Source organism: Lagopus muta, chromosome 8 (assembly GCF_023343835.1).
Source record: "Lagopus muta isolate bLagMut1 chromosome 8, bLagMut1 primary, whole genome shotgun sequence".
Taxonomy (NCBI): domain Eukaryota; kingdom Metazoa; phylum Chordata; class Aves; order Galliformes; family Phasianidae; genus Lagopus; species Lagopus muta.
The window spans coordinates 35,840,777-35,861,704 of NC_064440.1; the positions used below are offsets into that span (position 1 = coordinate 35,840,777).

A 20,928-nucleotide genomic window follows, 5' to 3' on the forward strand; every position below is an offset into this window, starting at 1 on the left:
TAGCCCCCCTGCTTTCCAGCACACAGCTCTGAGGTCCTAGCTGTGTGTCAGGCAGCCTCAGCAACTCCCAGCTCCTCTGCTAGGTGACATTTCAGCCAAAAAAGCCTATCATCTATGGGAAGAAAGGCACCATCAGCACAGATGGATGTTGTGTGCTGGCAACAAGGCATGCAGTAGGCCATTCTGAACTATGTGCTGCACACACATAGACATCTCTTGGAGTGAAGGACTTCACAAACTCTTAGACTGAGCCTGAAGCTTGGGATTCAAAACGTCACACTAAAAAGCACAAAACTGGTAGCTCAGATGAACCACAGTAGCTCAAGCAGCTTTTTGCTGCTTTAACTCTTATTGTTAACCCCCCTTACAAGGTGAAAGGAATACATCTCAAACGAGGCAGCACAGCATGAACACAGAGCCTCTCCACTGCACAATTGACTGAGGAGGAACAAATTCTGCTAACAGTTGTTTCAGAAGTCCCTATGAATATTCGAGAAGAAAACGCTGCTAGTTCAGCTTCCAAATGAGCCCACAGAACAGTTTTAATTCTATTAAGAGATTGTATACAAGCACAACCAGAAAAATGACAAAGCGCAAATCATGATTTGCATGGTTAGAAACAACTCATACAGATACTCCTTTCCTTTTGTGATTTCTAGGGAAATAAACAAAAACCCAGCAACCACAGAAGATTTCAACACAACTTGAAAATGAACCATCACCTGCAACTTCTGTTTGTCCAATCATCATTACTTAATTGCCATCAGTGCCACAATTTCTCTGATGAGAATTCACAACACCTGGCCCTTAGGAGAACGCTGCGTGGTAGGGCAGGACCCCATGCCAGCTGAACAACAATAACCGATAAGACAAAGTGCTAAGTCAATTGGAAGCCATTGTCTGCAGAATCAGAAAGGCGAGCAGCTAATTAAAACATTGTGTGGGAGCCTGCATGAGGTGTATGAGAGTGCTGGGCCACAACAGGCTTTGGATGTGTGCCCGCTTACAGAAACAAACTATTTAAAGCAACAACAGTTCTGAGATCCAATGTAATGTTCCTACCTCCTCAGCCCACTTCAGAAAAACACCCCCTCCTCAAGGGTTTTATAAGCAGCCTTCTTTAGTCGCCATGGGTTTCCAATTTTCTGCTTTGACTCAAAGGATTATTTTAGATTTCAGAGGTCAGAGACTAATCAGGGCAGGAGAAACAAAGACAAAGGAAAACCACTTATCCTTTAGTCCACATCTAAAGATCAAAAAAGAAAATCAGCTTACGAAACAAACCATTTGTTTCATTATTCCTCTTATGTAGAAGCTAGACTTCAAAAAAGGTGGGGACCCAGGCAAAATCCAGAACTCGCTCTTTGAAACGTGCATCTGTGTACGTGAGATTAGCACCCAGGCTGTGCACAGGACAGTGGTGAATGCACTCACACTTTTGCAGGGACTGTCGTGTGGCTGTTGGACAGGTGCTCCCTTTCCAGGGTTACTCACCGATCGAAATTCGTAATAGATTTTATCGTACTCAGCGCCTCCAATTGTGATTTCTGGAATGAACCGAGGGATGGCTACAGGATCCAGCACTCCGTCTTTGTCCTGAACACTGAGGGGCAACAAGGATAAGAAAAATACTGTTAGTCCAGATTCTGCAACAACAGTTCTGAGTTTGACCGAATATTAAAGAACTGTTTCGCTGTTCAGCAGTTCTCTGACAGCTTTTCCCTCTTTTCAGCATACGATGTACACGTAGCCCCGTCCCTCCTTGCCCCCAGCTTGTTTCTGCTCCACCTTCTTCCTTTTCCAGTTCCTCCCCAAGGTTTTACCTTCCCCAGAGAGGCTCTGCCACGCCTGGGAACCTCCTCTTAGACACCTCTTTTTGCCTTCATACCTGAACAAGGTAAAAATGCTGGTGCTACAAAAGTCCACCAGCTACAGTAACTTCATTTAATTACCTTTCCTGTTCCATTTGCTTTCACAAATGAATCCTCACAAGGATTATCAGAAGATAGCACTTTTCTGCCTAAAGTTTTCATTTTAAAGGGCACTGAGACAAACAGATGTTTGGAAGCAGGCAGTATCCCCAGCATCCCACCTGGGAGCAATCAGGGGAAGTTTGCTGCAGCAGCCGGTAGGACAGTTAGTGACAAAGGGTGCAAACAGCAGGATCCCCACAAAATCTACAGCACCCAGAGCCAGCACTTCCGAATATCCCAAATTTTAAGCGTCTGAGAAACTGCTAGAAAGCCACCTTCTGCATACTGCTATTAATTTGCAGATCAACAGTGCCACCTATGTGCATCTGGGGAAAAACACATCTGCTGTCCTCTACTGCAAGCCATGACCAAGTTCTGAATTTAAGAGCTATTCAAATAATTGTGTTGTTAGTCTCTGGTAAACTGCATTTCCTGACAGGCACAAATGAAACATATGCCCCGAGGTAATGTGAAACTAACTGCCCTCTAGCATTTTTTCCCCTAAATTGCAAAGCTTAGCAACTCACCTCACAGTTTCAAATAGTAAATGAGACTGCTAAGACATACTGACACTGTGATCTATCCTGCTGCAGACCAGTCAGTAAGGAAACGCAGGAATTCAGTAAGAGATGAAGAGAAAAAAGGACAAATGCCCATTTACAGGGCCAACACCAAGGATATTCCCTACAAACTATTCTAGCATCTACACAAATATTAAGTCAAGTATTTTCTAACCGGCTGGGCAAACAAAAGCAGAAGCATCTCATATTTATTCTGAAGCCTGTGGATGACACACTGTGGCCATAAGCACTCTGGAGATCTGTGGCTCTGCACTGTAAGACACAAAAAGTCAAATGGCAAATCCAGTGAGGTTCACGTTGCGTTTAAGTCGTCCCTTTGCACAGTGCAGATGTCGAACTGCACCTACCAGGGACAGCTTTCTGACAGAAACAAGTAGCAGGAGCATTCAGCTGAAGAAGAAAACCCCAGCTGACAAACCCCATGGCATTCAACACGCTGAAACCTAGGAGGAAGAGCCCTCGTTTGCTTCCTCACTAGTACAAAGAAAGCTGTTCTCATGACGTGTGAACACTGGCCCTCTCACGGTCTCCTCCAATCCTTTCCACTCCAGAAGATCTTGGATAACTGAGGATGGAAAAGCTCGCCCAGAGCTGCAATCCGATTATGGTTTTATTTTAGAGTCCTGGTATATTTAGAGCAGAGCACCTTTGCACCAGCCATGTCTCAGGCCCACGGTTAACTAAACAGAAAAGAATAGGTAGCAGCCCTTCAGCTATCAACTCTTCACTCCTTAGGAGCAGTCCACCCTCCAGCTGTGCCTGAGATCAGTACTGATGTCATGTGCTTTCACTGTGCAGAGAGCACAGACAAGTAGCAAAGAAGACACTGAGCTAAGCATTGAAGAGGACTACTTGCAGGCACTGTTTAAATACCTTTCTCAGCTCAGCCTTATCAGCACATCCTGTGGAATACCCACTTATTTACTGGTGAATAAACATTTCCATGCCTTTTCTCCACACAAATGTCCTATAGAAATACGAGAATCAGCGTCCTGCCAAACACCAGCAGATGTTCTGGACCTGACAAGCCTGTAGGAGAATGCAGATAAAGTCTGTCCAGGCATATGTAAAATATAATTTGACAGGGGAACAAAGCAAGTCCAGCAGTCAACCAGCCTGCAGACTAATCTATTCCCTCAGGAACCTCAGCCAAATAGGAACTGCCCTTTACAATCACCAGGCACAATTTATTTTAGTTGGTGACCTAGACAGAAAACCTGCTGCTTTTACCAATCCTTTGCTCTTGGTACTGCTGCTTCCAAAGGAAATGCTGTACTACAGAAAACACAGGCAAACCTGTCGCTGCCAAAGATGGCTTCTCCAGGTTCATCTCTGCTTTATACCTTCAGAAATACTTTGGCATACTAAATAAAAGCACCACCCAAAGACACCTGCCACAACAACGTCTGTAACCACAAAACCACATCTGCTTGCCAGAACTAATTCACTGCTCAGCAGGAAGCATTTACAAGCACCTATTAAGTTCCCTGAGCTTTCTCTCTCCCCCAGTACAAAAGCACCACTGTTTATTGTTGTCAGGCACTTAACCATATCTTCCCAAAGCATAATGCAGTAACATGGCTACAAAAGTGCACTTTACCTACTCATGACATTGCAGCTGTCACCGTGAGCATGCAAGTGACTGCACAGTGCTAACACCACAGGAACACTGGATTTCAGCTCACCATTACAATGGTCCAGAATCCTATTAGCTAGAGTTCTTCCCATGGCTACACTGCAATCACACGTGCAGCTATGCTATAGCTTCTCCAGAAGCCTCTACATACACCTACTTTGCACACTCTGTGGCACTGAGGAGCCAGGATGGATACAAACCTGCCTCTTTTCCGAGCAGGAAGTTCTGTTTCCTTTAAAGGCAGCTCACAATAAGGACACACACATTTTTCAGGCCGCTGGCAGAACCCTGATGGCACACAGGCATCAAGTGATGGCAAGTGACACAATACTCAGTATTAGAAAACCATACCTTGTATACCTAAAAGCATTCTCTGGCCTAAAAGGCTTAAAGCCAGCAACATAAAACATCCCAAGCTAAGTTCTCTGCTTATGTATGGAACTTGAGAAATGGCAGATGGACGCTAGCAGGAAAGAAAAAAGGCTCTCCTGAACACACCTTGGTATCAGCTTCAAATCTGAGATACAGTAACTGCTTGGGGACAACGTGAGTGAGCAGGTGGCATTCCTTCCTCTGCTCTCATGCCTGTATTACCCCAGACCTTCCACAGCAGTGGGTAGGGCACAGCACATGGGAGTGAGCCAGCAGGTGCATGGTGTGCTCACAGATTAGCCCATGCTTGTGAGAGCAGGGGAAAGGAGCAGCACTCCTGACTCATGCCATAGGCACACAGGCTGGGTGGGAGAGATGGCCACATGGGTACCTGCATCCAGCTCCAACTGCACTGACCTCCTCTGCTGATGAGCTCACACAGCAGGCACACAGGACAGCAACAGGTTATGTCCCCCTGTACCCTGTCTTTCCCTTTGTGCCATTTTCTTCTTGCCCACTCGCTCCAGACCTTCACAATGGCAGGGCAATGAGTTGCAGATCTCCTTCAGACCAACAGACTCATTGGCCATGCAGTGCCAGCATGCCCTGCCTGAAGTGAACCGTGGCCACTCCCTGGTGAACAGGCACAATCACTGCCAGGAAAGAAAAACAAAGAGCTTTCCAAGAAAAGCAGGTCTGCAAGAGGTGAGAAGGTGCAGTAAGAATGCTTCCAACCTACAAGAAAGCTGCTGCAAAGGAAAACTGACAAAGAAGAGTTGTTCCAGTGGAAGCATAAAGGACAAAAGGTGCTAAGGAAGCAGTTCCCAGCAGTGCCAGAAGTTCTGTGATGGATGGTTTATGAGATTTTTTGGGTCTCCGTGACAGAGGAGTTATAAAAACACTGCTTACAATCACTTCAGGTGCTCCTATTTGATACCACACAGACATATCCAGAATGGATGTGCCTTTCCTTTGCTAATGGTGTGAAACAGAGCTGAAGAGTTGCTTTCCCTCATTTCTTCCCTCCTCTACAAGATGTCATTTCATCAGAGCAAAACAAACAGAAAAGAAACTGCAGCCCAACTTCAGTGGGGTCTGCAACAGTTTTAAGTACTTAAAGGAGCATTAACACAACTTAGGAATTATCAATCACTGCTTGCACAAGATTCTTCAGTAACAACTTCGAAATATATTTCTGTTGTAATGCCAAACACAATACCAGGCAATTTACTACACAGGTTATGTAGCACACCAATTGTAATTAATGAACTAAATGGAACGTATGACAGTGACAAACTATTTCCTGGATAGATTGTTTACAAATGAAAATTGATTCCTTTTCGTCAAGATAAAAGAAATGGTGATACCTACCCCTTTTTAATGAAAGTAATGGTGGCTGAAGATTTAGTCATTAAAAATACGTTCTGCTACAACAAACTCTGAAGGAGCTGCAGTAATGTAACAGATCTAGCTGGGGACTTGTAAACAGGACAAGTGAAATGCAGTGTTTCGCTCACCTGCTGGCACATTAACACAGGTGGCACTACACCACCTACAGCTCCTTGTTTCAAAACATTACTTATTCCAAAACATTATTTATTTTGCAATGCACACACGCAGTCAGACAATTCTGTCAGGAAGGGCACAGATAAAAACAGACTTAAGGCAGTGCAGCAGCAACATGGGAAATCCCTGGGACGTTCCCAAGAGCCAACAGAATGATTTCTGTTCCTCTGACTCAGAGCCTGGAAGGGAGGAAAGCCATGGAAAGCATTCTCTGGAAGAACCCTCCAGCTTACACACACGTTCTTAACCTTTTAGCAACTTATGCCTCAATCCCATGATCAAACTGCTCTCTATTAGGGCAAAGGAGAGAGGACTTGAGGGCAAGGCAGGAGATAAAAGATGTGTTTTGCAACTGATTTATATGGGTGCGGCTCCCTGGACTGATTAGCTTGCTTACTATTTGCATTACCGAAGAAGTGAGAGGCCCTGATGGGGGTTTCCATATGCCAGGGCCCATACACGCGCAATTAAAAAGCCATCCTCACAATACCCATCAACTCCCCTTCGTCCAGATGTGTCAAGTGAGAGCTGAAGGTGGGAGAAGTGAAAGCATCCCTGCAGCAGAGAACACAGAGCAGCAGAGCCAAACCCTTGCTGCAGCCTAACAGGAACACGAGAGGGCAGCAGGTGCTGGTGTGTGTGATCTGGAGTGCACAGCACCATTAAAGCTTCCTTCCATCAAGAGGAACTAATATGGGCACAGGGCATCTGTGCAAGGCTCTTTCAGGTTCTTTCTTACTTGGTGTACATCTTCACAAGGAGTTAGAAGCTGCTCACCATTTCCTGGACAGTTTTGCTTTCACCAAACCTCTGAACACAAAACCACTATCTTGACAATGTTATTCTGAAGGCAAGCGTTAGCAGTAAAACTCAAACCATATTAACATTTAAATTAGCAGTTTGTTGCATTGTGAGAGCTCAGTAACATAGCCACACGCTGCCAACAGAAGAAGTGATTTCTTATTATCTGCAATGACAGGTCTTGTAAAGGAAACCCTCTCATCATCGCCCGGGGTTCAATGAAAAATTAACTCCTCAGCAATGCTATTTGTTCTTTTCCACAGTTACAAAGCGCAATTTTCATACAATATCTTAATACAGCACTCTTTGTGTGCTTTCTTTTAACTCCCTCCTACACTCCACAATTAACAATAATCCTTTCTTAATACCTGTACCAGTGTGAAGCTACAGGAAAAACAGTAACTTAAAAGTATTTTCTCCTTTCAAAGGAAATCTGATTTCCATAGCTTCATGGGATGTAAGCCACCAGATGCATCTTTTAACTACTACATACAGAAAACTCTTCTGAGATGCTTAAAGGGCACTCAAATCTTGACTTATTTCTCTTAGATAACACTCAAAGCTGCTTTTCTGCGATACACCTTCAGCCCTTGGTAGAAAAGCCAGACAAAAGGCACAACAGTATTGCTGGTATTAGGAGACAATTGAAGTAACAGCACAAACGAGTAAAAGAGATGTACAGGATTCTTTTTCACAGAATAAATCAATTTAACTTACTATTCCAGTGCCTGTATCACAGTCAAGACTGAAATTCTAAGCACAACAAGAGGAAGAGTGGGGCATGCTGCTGGCACCCAGGTGGGAGCAGCTCTGCAGGAATGGGAATGGTGGGCACCAAGCTGCACAGGAGCCAGCAGAGTGCCCTTGAGACAAAGACTGATGGTGTCCTGAGTGCACTGAGCCAAGTGCTGGCAGCAGGACAAGGGAGGGGATGCTTCCCTTCTGCTCTGCCACACCTGGAGTGCTGGGTTCAGTTCTGCCCACCAGGACAAGAGGGACCTGGGCAGACTTGAGGGAGTCCAGCCAAGGTGCAGAAAGGACCGAGCAACTCTCCTATGAGGAAAAGCAGTAAGAAATCTGGGACTGTTCAGCGTGGAGAAGGGGAGGAGGCTCAGAGGGATTTCATCAATGTATTTAAAAAAACAAACCAAAAAAACCCACAACACCAAAGAGAGGATACAGAGGTTATGGGGTCTCCTCCTTGCAGATCTCTGAAAGCCACCTACTGTGGGTGCCCCTACTGGAGCAGAAGTGCCAGAGTGAGCCAGAGGTCTCTTCTGTATTTCTATGAAATTCAGAGAAAAGTGTTCAACTATATGCTTCTTTAAAACCCTGCATTTCCACCAACCTGTGAGAGAGAACCTGAAACTAACACAACTGTGTAATCGTTAAGCTTTGCTTTAAAAATGCAGCAACTATACTGAACTTGCTACCCCATGCACGCAGTCTGATGTTATTCTGTAAAATGAGAAGCTTATCTCACTTCAGTCAAGGCTAAACCTATTAATACTCTTCCAAGTGTAGATTTTTTTTTTAATGTGGGATTATCCAGGGAACATTTTGTTCATCAACATGACTCAAGAGTGGCAGTCCTAATGCTTCATCTGCAATGCATGTAGACTGACTTGCTTACATGCATGTCAATGATTTGATTCATATCCCTTCAAGTTTGAGGGCTAGGTCTCCCTTCAACATTGCTCTGCAGACATATGCAACCTTACCAGTAGCACTCCACAATTAAATTGGAACAGAGATCATCATGGAGTACTTGCAAAGAATTCCTTTAATCAAATTTGACTTTATTTCAGTAAGAAGCTTTCCACTGTCTGATTTTGATTTCTTCACACCCAATTAAACAGACATCTTTAAGAAAAAAAAACAACAAAAAAACACTACCCTTGAACTACTACATGTTACAATTTTGCTTGTTATTACACAGAACAAAGGAAAAAAACCTGCAAATTAAGAATAAAGCTCTGGTTTAGGATTATTTTCTGGAAATCAGGCAGAAAGAGCACAAAAGCACTTATCTTCCACACAGTCTTCCAAGTTTGGCTGTTTCCTTTTTACCCTACAGCCAGCTTCTTGACTGCTGTGAAGATACTAAAAAGCAGACAGCTGAAAAACTACTTTCAGAAAAACACTCTAAACACAGCCAATCTAAACAGCACCACACCTAAATCTCACTACAAGGTTGCCCTGTCAACAAGCTCTGATGAAGAACACCGTGCTGCCAGAGCAGCAGTGACACCACCATGTCAAGTGCATAAATAGTGTTTTAAAACTGCATGCCTGTCTGTACACAGTGCTTAGCCAGCTCGCAAAATACATTTCCAATAGTAGGAACCACAGGTCACAGTAATTGGGAAATGCCTGGAGAAACTGGCTGCTTGTGGCCTGGACAGATGTGCTCATTGCCAGGTAAAGAACTATCCAGATGGCCAGGCCCAAAAAGATGCTGCCAGCAGAGTTTGGTAGTCAATCATAATTAGTGTTCCCTCATCAGTGATACAGATGATGGAATCAAGTGAACCTTCTACAAGTTTGAAGAAGACACCAAGCTGCAAGAGCATCAATCTGCTTGAGGGCAGGAGGGATCTGCAGAGTGACGTGCATAGGCTGATTAACCATCTGAGTCCAACTGCATGGCAGCCAACAAAGCTAAATGCTAGGTGCTGCACATGGGTCACAACAACCCCATGCAGCAGCATAGGCTTGGAAAAACTATCTGGAAAGTAGCTCAGCAGAAAAGAACCTGAAGGTGCTGACAATCACCTGAATGAGCCAGCAGCACAGCCAGGTGGCCAAGAAGGCCAACAGCACCCTGGTTTGCATCAGCAAACAGCAGCACCGGGAAACAAGAAGCCTAGAGAAGGCTGTGAGGTGACCTGATGGCAGCCTTTCAGTATCTAAAATGGAGCTAATGAAAGGAGGACAGATTCCTTAGCAGGGTCTGTGGCAATAGGACAAGAGGAAATGGTTTCAGTGGTTACAAGCTCAAACAGGGTACATCTAGGTTAGATATAAGGGAAAAATCTTCTACAGTGAGGATAGTGAGGCACTGGAACAGGCTGCCTAATCATTTGGATGATGCCCTGTCCCTGGAGACTTTCAAGGCAAGGCTGGACCAGGCCCTGGGCAACCTGATGCAGGGGAGCTGGACTAGATGGCCTTCAGATGTTCTTCCAACTATAAGGATTCTGTGATTGTCCCCTTTTACACAGCACCGGTGAGACAACACCCTAAATATTGTGCTCTGCTTTAGGCCTCTTATTACAAAGAGGACACTGAGGTTCAGAGAAGAGCAACAAAATTGGTGAAGAGACTAGAAAACAAGACACGAGGAGCCAGTTGAGGGAAGTAGGATTGTTCAGACTGGAGAAAGGGAGGCTGAGGGAAGATCTCACTGCACTACAACTATCTGAAAGCCAGTTACAGTGAGGTGGCTGGCTGTTTCTTCAGGACACCAGTGGCAGGACACGAGGAAATGGCTTCAAGTTGCACCATGAGAGGTTTAGACTGGATATCAGAAAGAATTTCTTCAGTGAAAGGGTGGTCACACACCGGAAGGGGCTGCCCAGAGTGGTGATGGAGGCCCCCTCCCTGGAGGCATTTAAGAGACATGTGGCTGTGGCCTGAGGGACATGGTTTAGTGGTGGACTTGATAATGTTAATTAATGGCTGGACACGATCTTGAAGGTCTTTTCCAACCTAAATGTTCTATGATTCTTGTACTTCATTAATAGAAAGGGATGTTTGCCTGAAGTCTCTCCTCCAACTGGTTAGCAGCAACAGAACTCCGCACTCATTTTACAACAGCAACAGTATTAAAAAAGTCTACTGTCACATGAAGCACAGTGCAAATATAAATATACCTTAGAAAAGGTCAAGGCTTTAACGATTCCCAGAAATCCAGTGCTAAACCATACTGGAAGATATCATACTTACAAAAGTCTCAAATGATGGAAGGAAACATCATCTTGTTCCAGCCATGGGCCCTTGTCAAATTTCAAGTACTCAATGTCTTCAATTACCTGAAATCAGAGGAAAAAATCATATTAACAGGTGGTCTGATGAGAATGTCAAAGCAGCCCCCTCCAGGCAATGAAGTAACTGAAATATACTCTTATGCAGTAAAAAGGTCTCCCTGGTAAAACTGTATGAACAACACAGACATTTTAAGCTAACGTATGATCTCCGAGTCACATTTCTGGAGGTAGCAGCCCTGCTGTGAGCACTGCACAGACACACAGTGACCAGCACTACAGTGCCTGCTGGCCTAAGCCTTGGCTGGGATTAAGTAGGCTGGAGAGGTGTTATGTTTCCAAGTTCTTACACTATCTACAACTTTCTTCTTCAACCTGGTGTTGAGACTGAAAGGGAAAAAACACAAGCTCACTCCAAAGGCAAATCAAAGAGAGAATGAAAAGGAGTCTAAATTTAACCCTTTCTGTTGCAAGTAAAATCATCATGCTTAGTGCTGCATAGGAGGGCTGTTTTCTTTCAAAAAGGAGAAGTAGTCTACTGACTGAGAAAAGCTGAAGTGCAATGAAACTGTTCCTTGATGTTGCTGGGCACGGTTCACAAGACAGAAATGGGGGCACACTCCAGGCTGGAATAGAGTAGCTCTTGAATTAGCAGAAGTCCAAAGATTTTGGATTTGATCAGATGTGAAAACCTATCCATGCTCACACGCATCCAGAGCAGAAAGGAAGGGCAAAAGTCTCCATTTGACACCAAGAACCGTTCAAACAAGTAACACCTCAGCAAATCACCCTGCTAGCATCACCAGAATTTCCAATCCCATATTTGAGCTTCATTTACAATCTTGTTCCATCAGAAAACGGATCTTTGCTGGTCCATTGGGCAATTGTTTAACACAAGCCTGAGGTTATCACACATGACCTACTTGCTAAAAGGAAACCCAAACCAGTGTCAGGGCAATGCACTTAAGACAAAACCTCAGAGCAACGTGGGAAAGAATAGATCATGGCAACTCCTACCATTTCACAGATGCCTCTTGTAGAAGGAAAGGATAAAAGCTATTGAGGTCAGGACTGAAACCCTCATGACATATTGTTGATCCACTGACAACAAAGCAAGCAGATGCCAGTAATAAGGTGATAAAATAATCAGAAAAGCTTTTATCCTTTACTGCACATCAAATCCATAGTAACCTATTCCCTACAATCACAGTGAACACTAAGTCCCTTTTATTACCACCTGAAGGGTAATAGAAACACACTACTACAAAGGAGTCCCAACTAAAAAGGTTGGCTCTGGCACTATTACATTTTTATGGCAAGAAGTAGCAGCTTAGAGATAGGAGTAACTGAACCATCATTTAACTGAAGCCTTCACATTTGCTGAACACTAAATTAGCTGATTGAAGACTTGAAAAATACGGTTAATATGTGACAGCATCAAAGTGTATTTAAAATTGCAAGCAAGATGCTGTTCAACCATCTTTTATCTTTTACAAATAATTAAGTTCTTAAGTGAGATATCAGAGCTAAGAGCATGGGAGGCCTACTTCTTGTGTTAAATAAATTCACCTGTTGACGGAAAAACAACACGTTTCAGGCCTCAAAAACACTGCAGAAAGCTGCACCACAGACATCTAGATGAGTTTTCAAAATTACACTCGGAAACTGCTTGTTCCTACCAAACTGCCTGACACAGTACAATTATCATTTTTACAAAAGAAAAAGATGAATGTTAGTTCAAATGTCCATTATTCTTAATTTAGAAGTTAAACTTCCAACATACTTCCCATTAGATATGCAAAAGCAATTACTCCCCTACTCCACAGCAGAGCTTGCCCCACTGCTGCTGATGACAGGATTAATAATAGAGCTGCTGACAAAAGGGCTCAGACCACGTCGAGGGGAAAAAAGAAATTAATGCCCAAATTAGTTTTGCACACTTATTACCACATCAGAAATCTTCACCAGCAGCTCATTAATAATGGCATCGGCCCTGCTCCTCCAACCAGGCCAGAAGAACAGCTTTTTAATTCACAAGGAATGCATCGGCACCTCCTGGGAATTAGTAGCAAATACATGATTTAGGCCTGACTAAGCAGCACAACACATAACAACGGCCAGGAGAGATCAGGTCTTAATATGCCACTGAGCTTGGTAGGATTCAGAAAAAACGGTTTTCAATAATGAGACTCCTTCCCATAATCTTTGCAATTAAGCCAATACAAACAGCTTACAATTTCTAAGCTGGTTTCACGGCGATCTGGTGAGTTCTGCTGTTAGAAGAACTCCAGCGAGAGCAGAAGGCAACGCAGGTATGGGACAAAGGATGGTCTGTCAGCCAGATCAGGCTTCTCCTTAAGCAAAATGCAGGGTGCAAGGAGCAATGCAGGATCCAACCCCAGGAACTCTTGCAGGAAGAAGCTCAGCACACAAACAGCAGCTGCAACCAAAAACTTCATGCCATCTAGCTCGGAATCCTTGCAATTCCACACTGGCAAAGGACGTGGTACAGAGCTGCTCTGCCATCAGCCTCCCACCTAGATAATTTCCTCCAGTTTACATAAGGTGGGGTCACCGAATAAAATCAATGCATAATACAAAACACTGTGTACAGAGGAATTGGAACTGGTCCAGTCCTGCTTGTAAGTCATAACCCTTCTATATCCACTGTTTTTTTAAAAAGGGGAAATAAAACAGAAATTATTTTAATTCAAAAAGCCAACTTTTTACTATTTTGTTCTCATGTAAATGTGGTTTGAAATATCCTAACCAAGATCACTTGAGCACTTACAAATTCTTTAATTGTTACAACCAACCTTAATTACAATATGAAGCCCCAACTGATCTTTTTAAAAGACACTTCAGAAATAGAAGTTCTTTCTAAGTTGCACGTTTTCTACAAGCAATTCAAACACTATTACACTATAAAGTCATACAAAATTAAGTCCCCAAAATGCACAGTAAAGAATTTGTAGCTGGAAGCTGGCTAACAGTTAAGTATTAGCTCTATTAGCAGGATATAGCTGCCTACACACAAAAAACCTTTAAGCAAAAACCGATTCCCTTCTGTTATCCCTTATTTACAAACACCAGTCTTTTCACTTCAAAGGTAAACTGAACCCAGGCATAAGGGAATCAATGTCATTCTTTTGAATGGAAAAAAATCCTAGTTTCTGTAACTAATATCTAACAATGAGAATATGATCCCATCTTGGACTTGGACTTCAATAATCTGTCCTCTATCCCAGATTTGTCCAACTAAATTAAGAAAAGGATCATCAGTGTGCACTCTCGTTACGCTCAGCCACGACGCAAATTTGCTGAGCTCCATAGAGTTGACTTGAGCAATAAGACCTTTAGACAGACTTCAAACTCTGATCTGCAGGATTAAAATAAAACCTCTAGCAATGACTTTTCTAGGAAGTCTGGGGAGGAGACAAATGGCTTCATCCTGACCACTTCAAAACACGTTCAGGAAGAACAGAAGGAAACAAGCTCTCATTTCTTCCAACACCTCCACGCTCCTTGAAACGCAGCTCTCAACTCCTACTATCCTTTCTGATATCCTGAAAAGCTAACAATAATTGCTCAAATACTCTTATCCACGTGCTGACCTCTTCTTTTTCATTCATTTCACCCTTTTCCTGTCTAATTTCGTCCCTCAAGAAATAATTTTAAAATTTCAGGACTAAGAAAAAATAGGAACATTTAGTCCCTTCAATCATCTTCTCTTCCTGAAAGCAGTGCAGAAGGAATTACATCAGAACTGTCCACCTGTAATGATCACAGGTAGCTATCTGCGTAAGTGAAGTCAAATCTCACAACAAAGGCAAAGAAAGGCCTTTGGTATTTAAAAATTATAAAGATGTTCCATTTTCAGAAACTTCCCTTTTTGCAGTACTCCAAAAACAGCTATTTTATATGACTAACGGCACTTCAAGGATTTTAGGGACTGCAAAGTCCATACCAACATTCCCAGCTTTACAAAACCTTTATGCATGGAAACACAAGGCTCTCAGCTGAATGCTACTGTAATGCACACTGCACAAGTAGAATCTACTCTGAGCTTCCAAACAAAGTCAGCCCCTGGAGAGTAAAGTTTACTGCAGGATTCAACTGAACAAAATCACTGGCTCCAACTGCATGTACTGCACTCACAGAGCCAAGAGATTTTCCATCCGCTTGCTCATAGGATTAAGCTTTGCCATCTGGCTCAAGGAGAAAAAATGCAAGTCAGTAACAATAACATTATGCTTCTTTGTGAAAAAGTAATGCTGTCACTATATGCTCCAGCATGGGTGGATATGAGTGTCAGAGCTCTACCAACTGAACAGAGCCCCTTTGACAGAAGTCAAGTCTAACTTGCTCTTATCTACAGACCTAACAAAAAGCCTCTCTTACTACTCCTCATTTCACAGCTGTAGCCTGGCCACAGCAGCATAACATACTTGATGCCCTATGGGAGCTATCACTCCCAACCATTACCAGTTCTCTCTGAAAACCTGAAAACACACAATTCGGGATCTCCAAGTTTCACTGCTGCTGTGGAGAGTCTTCCACAGCTGTGGTGGGCTGATCCCAGCTGGCAGCTAAGCCCCCACCCAGCTGCTCACTGCTCGGCAGTGGGAAGTGAAGTGGGAGAGCAAGAGAATTAGAAGGACAAAAGCAAGAACAGCTAATAAGTCGAGACAAAGACAGTTTAATAGACAAGAAGGAAGAGAAAAAGCAAAAACAAGCAAGCAGTGATGCCGAGGCAATCACTCACTAGCTCACAGTAGCAGATGGATGCCCTGTTAGTCCTCAAGCAAAGGCTATTTTGGAAGTCCCTCCATGGCAGTGTGTGATGTTACAAGGTACAGAATACCCCTTTGGTCAGTTTGGGTCAGCTGTCACAGCTGGAATGAAGGATTACTTCCATCCCAGCTGGACCAGTACATCCATAAGTGAGGAAAGCAGTATAGCAGGTTACCTCCTTCAAAATGTTCAAATATGCTCAGCACGGGTACAAGCAGTCAGATACCTCTCTCACTGCAAATGCCAATGTTGGCAGTGACAATCTTAATTAAAGCTTGCAAGAGGGGTCAAGGACAACAGAAAGGCCTTCTTCAAATCCACTGCAGATAAAACTAACACTAAAGGCAATGCAGGCCCACTGATGAATGAGGTGGGTGCCCTGGTGACAGAAGACACAGAGAAGGCAGAGTTACTAAATGCCTTCTTTGTCTGTCTATACTGCTACAGGCTGTCCTGAGGAGCCTGGAAGAGTTTGCCTTGGATGATGAGGACTGTGTTATGGAACAGTTAAGCAATCTGGACATCCATAAGTCCACAGGACCTGATGGACCTGATGGTGCTGAGGGGGCTGGTGGAAATCACTGTAAGGCCACTCTCCAAGATCTTTGCTAAGTTGAGACCCTTACTGCTACTCCAGAGTGCAAATAAACTTTGAGGGATTCACTTCCATCCCAGACAATGAAACACAACCACTACAGTCTGTACAGAATTACATAAAGCCAATCACTGTTTTCAGAGGGGATCGCAGCTACAGAGGCAAATTTCAAAAGAAGAAAGAAAGTTTCTACTTCCCCACTATTATTTTCCACAAGCAAGAACATCTGTTGAAATAAGGCAAGTGTTAATGTGTCATGCAAAACACTTCGGAGAAGGTGATACAGTAGAGACACCACACGCTAGTCAATACAGATAAATAACCCAGGGTTACCAGCTTTGCAACAGCTCTGATTATCAAGTTGTTTTCTCAGAGCTGATCATCACTGGCTTATTGCAAACAACAGCTATTTTACTGCAAAGGAACCTGTGTACCAATCTGGATCATAAGAAGCTGTTTAGTGGCAAAAGCCAACAGAATAGAAGACTTATGACAATAGAAGACTAAGACAATAGAAGACTTTATGCTTGTAGGAAGAATCTCAGCTGGCTGCTGAGTGTGACTTACTTCTTGGTTCATGCCTTTAGTTCCCAAATTAAGCTATAAAGAACCTTACCTATCCCACCAGCCACAACACTTCAAAGAGTGATACCAAAGAGACAAATAATGTACAGCCCGGAGACTCAGGAAATGCTGTTTCCACTGCCTCAGGATTTGTTTGGAAAAACAATCCAGATGTGGAAACACTTGGCATAATTTAAATGAGACAAAAGATTCTTTTGAAGAAAAAAAATTAGCAGTAATAATAGAGTGGAACTTACTTGCTCAGGCAGACAGGTATATTGGCAAAAGGGATGGGGGGAAGGATGTACACTCTCCTGACAAAAATGCAATCACTCATGCAACATCACTGCAAAGCACTCATAGCCCCAGCCCAGAACACTGACAGAGCAGCAAGCACTAATTACATCAAGTAGCTAATTAAGCTTATTATTATCTAAGATAAGGTGTTTTCTTCGCGTTTCTGTTTTGGAAGCAGCAAACTCTTTACCTTCTCCACATCCTCTGCCTCACTTGCTGTGTATTGCAGAATTTCACTGTTCTCACTGCAATGGAAAAAAAAATAGAAAGAAGTTGAGCTCACAGGACACAACTGCTTTTCACATCTTCTCACCTCTACATCAAAATGAAGCAGAAATTACATTCAAAAGCACAAAAACAGAACCAAAAGCTTTTTTTATTTTTTCCAAAGCCTGCAATAGATCTGTTGGATCTGTGAGTTGTTTCTTTCCTGACATAAAACTGTACAAACGACCTGTAGAAAGTCTACAGTTTTAGTTCAATAAGAAAAATAGAAATATCCCACCTACCAATCTGTTTCCATTTCACTGATGTTACCATCGGCACAATTGCCCAATCTACTTGACAACATAAAACTGTTCAACCCAAAGCTTCAGCAGACCTTCCATTTTTATGTGCACATGAACACTTGTGGGTAAGTCTTAAGAAAATAATACATTCATTCGTCATTATTACTAAGTCAGAGCTAAATGAACCAATGCAACAGAGGCAGTGTGATCTATGTGTAGAACAAAGAACATAAGGCAGGCAACATGCTGTTTTCTTAATTGTACAGCATAGAAAAGTCACTTCTAAGTTTAATCAGAATCGAGGCTGGCAGTGTAAACAGTGCTGCTGGAGGCAGGACTGCTAACAAAATAAAAAGTTGCAGCAGTTCAAGCTGGTTCCTCATCTGCATCTTTCAGCCAGAGCAGCCCTGGCTAACAAAAACCAGTTTCCTTACGAGGCGTCCTTTATTCACATGAAGCCCCAAACTTTTACACTGTCAGCCATTCAATTGGTGCTCCCAATAGTGGACTGTTTGAAGAGGGCTTTTTTTCCAGCTTGGGGGGAAAAAAAGCAGAAACCTCACAGAACTCCTCAGTCACAAAAAGAACACGGGTGGTTTGCTTTCAAGGGAGCCGCTGTAGGATGTGAACACACACCTTCAGTTTCAACTGTCACAAATTAGAAGGTAAGCCAGGCCTCAGCCTTACACTGGCAGCTGCATTAGCAATGCAGATCAAATCACTTGATACTCTGCATGTTATCAGGGCTTTCATTATGTGAAAACAGCTGCTCAGTGGAAGCGCTATTGGATATGAAAGATAGCATCAGTGATCTGAGACCACTGGACCAGAAAATCAATCAAAAGACAAAAGCTGTCTGTTCGTAGTCACCAAGAACCTGCCTCATAGCAGCCAGCTCACAAATGCATTAAAAAGATTATATATATGTAGATAGATGGACACAGATACATATAAGGACATTCTCAGGCATATCAGACTAGAAAGGAAGCACAAATTTTATGATCACCAAATATTCACTCTAAGACTGAAGTACCAGGAAATCCAGTGTTAGTTTGTTACAGTCTGTAACAGCCAGGCATGCTCAGCATTTGGTGCAGCACTGAGCAAGTCAGCAAGCAAACAGTTAAAGGCAGTTGAAGGCGGTGTGCATCTATGCAACATGCAAGTCATCAGCGAGGTCCAGAGATAGGCACAGCTGAAGTTTCACATGTGCAGATCTCCTCCCACCAAGGGAACGGAGACATCTCCCTTCAGGCCTGAGCACGCAGATCGATGTGACAAGCCATTGTGAGCCTGGGCACTGATGAGGATGCCAAGTAGAAGGTGTTTGCTTAACAAGTGTACTGACCACATCCAGACAAAGGGGAAAGAGTTGAAATCACAGCAGGACCAGTTAGGCTAGGTTTAGCCTCGCTGAACGACGCAGTGTTTTTCTGAGGCTAGATTTGATCCAAAGAATAAGCAGCATTTTCCTCCTTGCAAGTAAATTCAAACCTACTCTGCCCTCGGGGGGATGACAGTCCCATCATTGCCCACCCTTCCTCCCTGCCACTTTCTTCTGGCAGCTGTTAATCTGTGTAGGTTAGAGGCAGCTAACCATATACTGCACCAACAGCTTCTGTCCCTGTATGAATGACAAGCTCAACATTAAGTTATCCACTTCAATTGCACAATTGTACTGATTTACCATGGAGCTGAAGCGAGAAAGCAACAAGGAAGCAAGCAAGCAACAATATTCCTGAAGATCTTCTATGACTTAAATAAATGAAACTCAACAGTCAATTTCATGAACAAAACAAGTCTTGCATGAGTAGACAGTTTTGATGTAAAGCAGACCTGACTCTGTAACCTTTAACAGCTTTTTTTCCTGAAAGTAACCTGCTCAGAATAGCAAGACTGCTCACACTCGCATGTTTTTATATTTGTAAGGCAATTTTTGATAGAGCTATTTCTTAAGAATGGGGACAGCTGACAATTATTACAGTCTCAAGTTCACAGTTCACACATTCTCACTTCCCAGCCAGAGAAAGCTGGGAAGTTCAAAGACAAGCACTTCAGCCTGTAAAGGCAGGTAGCAGTGCACTCTTTTAACAGTATCAACAAAATCCACTGAATCCTCTCCTGGCTGCAATGTGTCTGCCTCACAAGGCAAAGAAACTGAACTAGAAACGGGAAAGAGAAGCCCTTATCTCTCTCCTTCTGTACCACCATCAAGAAATTAGCCAAAGCTATGACAACTGAGAAGAGTTGTTAGGGGAGGTAACATCCCAAGTGTGGCACACAACAGATCCAGGCTCAGCTCCACTAACAATATCCAATGAATTTACTACTGTACAACATTCCTCCCACCTGCTCCTAAAAACATTTCACTTTCAGTACTCCAACACTGCAGTGGTGACATCAAGCTTCTAAGATGCAGGAAATAACTATGCACAAGTATACACAGACAGCATACCACGGATACAGCACCATATAAATAGGGCATCACATTGTAGCACATAGCAGAAAAAGGATTATCTCACATTATGTGGTTTTATTTGCTTCTATTTGCAGAGATTTTAGGATCATGACACATTTTTTTACTCAAAGACTCAGTGGACAGAGCAGTTTGGTTTGCTAACCTCATTTCTGGTAAGAAGGTTTTCTTATAAGCATCCTCAATGTTCTGGAGATACGAAGCAGGCACCTTTTTCTCATAAGGCTAAAAATAGACAGAAAACAGAAGAATAACATTACAAAGTGTATTTTCTTTTCCCCATCAGCACAGGAGCCTAAGCACAAGTTGGTCCTACACCATCTATCAAGAGTTCACTCTTGTATTAGCAGCTATCAGTGAACCATACTTGAGTTTCAAGAGTTAGGTCATCCAGAGCATTTAGAGTTTCTTAAACATCAAGAGTACCCCAAGGAATGAGTCACAGAATGTAGTAATCACTGCTTTACACCCGCCATCTCCATGGTTTTAATCATTAGACATGAGCAAGATTCTTCTGATCTGGTAGTGAATCTGGTAAATAAAGGAAAAGACAGGCTCAACAGAATGATGTAAGAGCAAAACAAAAAGCTTTCTTACAATTTATTGCAGTTTTTGGGAATTCTCATTTTTCCAGAGTTTGCATGAACCAAACAACAGTCTCAAAACTTAAATTTCATCAGTCCTTGGAAAGTTATCTATTTGCATAATCCAGGAAATTATATATTATCACCTAAAAGAAAGGAGAGGATCATCCCAGTCTGCCTTTCCAGCTAGAGGG

The 20,928-nt window shown here is 43.0% G+C and overlaps 1 protein-coding gene across 1 annotated transcript in view; it reads right to left on the minus strand.

Annotated features, from left to right (window-relative positions):
* NDUFA10 (NADH:ubiquinone oxidoreductase subunit A10) overlaps positions 1 to 20,928 on the minus strand; it is a 41,080-nt gene that overhangs the window by 11,538 nt on the left and 8,614 nt on the right. The window contains exons 6-9 of the mRNA XM_048953293.1: positions 20,296 to 20,375; positions 17,356 to 17,410; positions 10,878 to 10,963; positions 1,495 to 1,603 (exon numbers count right to left, since the gene is read on the minus strand). Coding sequence (XP_048809250.1) covers positions 1,495 to 1,603; positions 10,878 to 10,963; positions 17,356 to 17,410; positions 20,296 to 20,375 — 330 coding nt within the window. The remainder of the gene's footprint in view (positions 1 to 1,494; positions 1,604 to 10,877; positions 10,964 to 17,355; positions 17,411 to 20,295; positions 20,376 to 20,928) is intronic.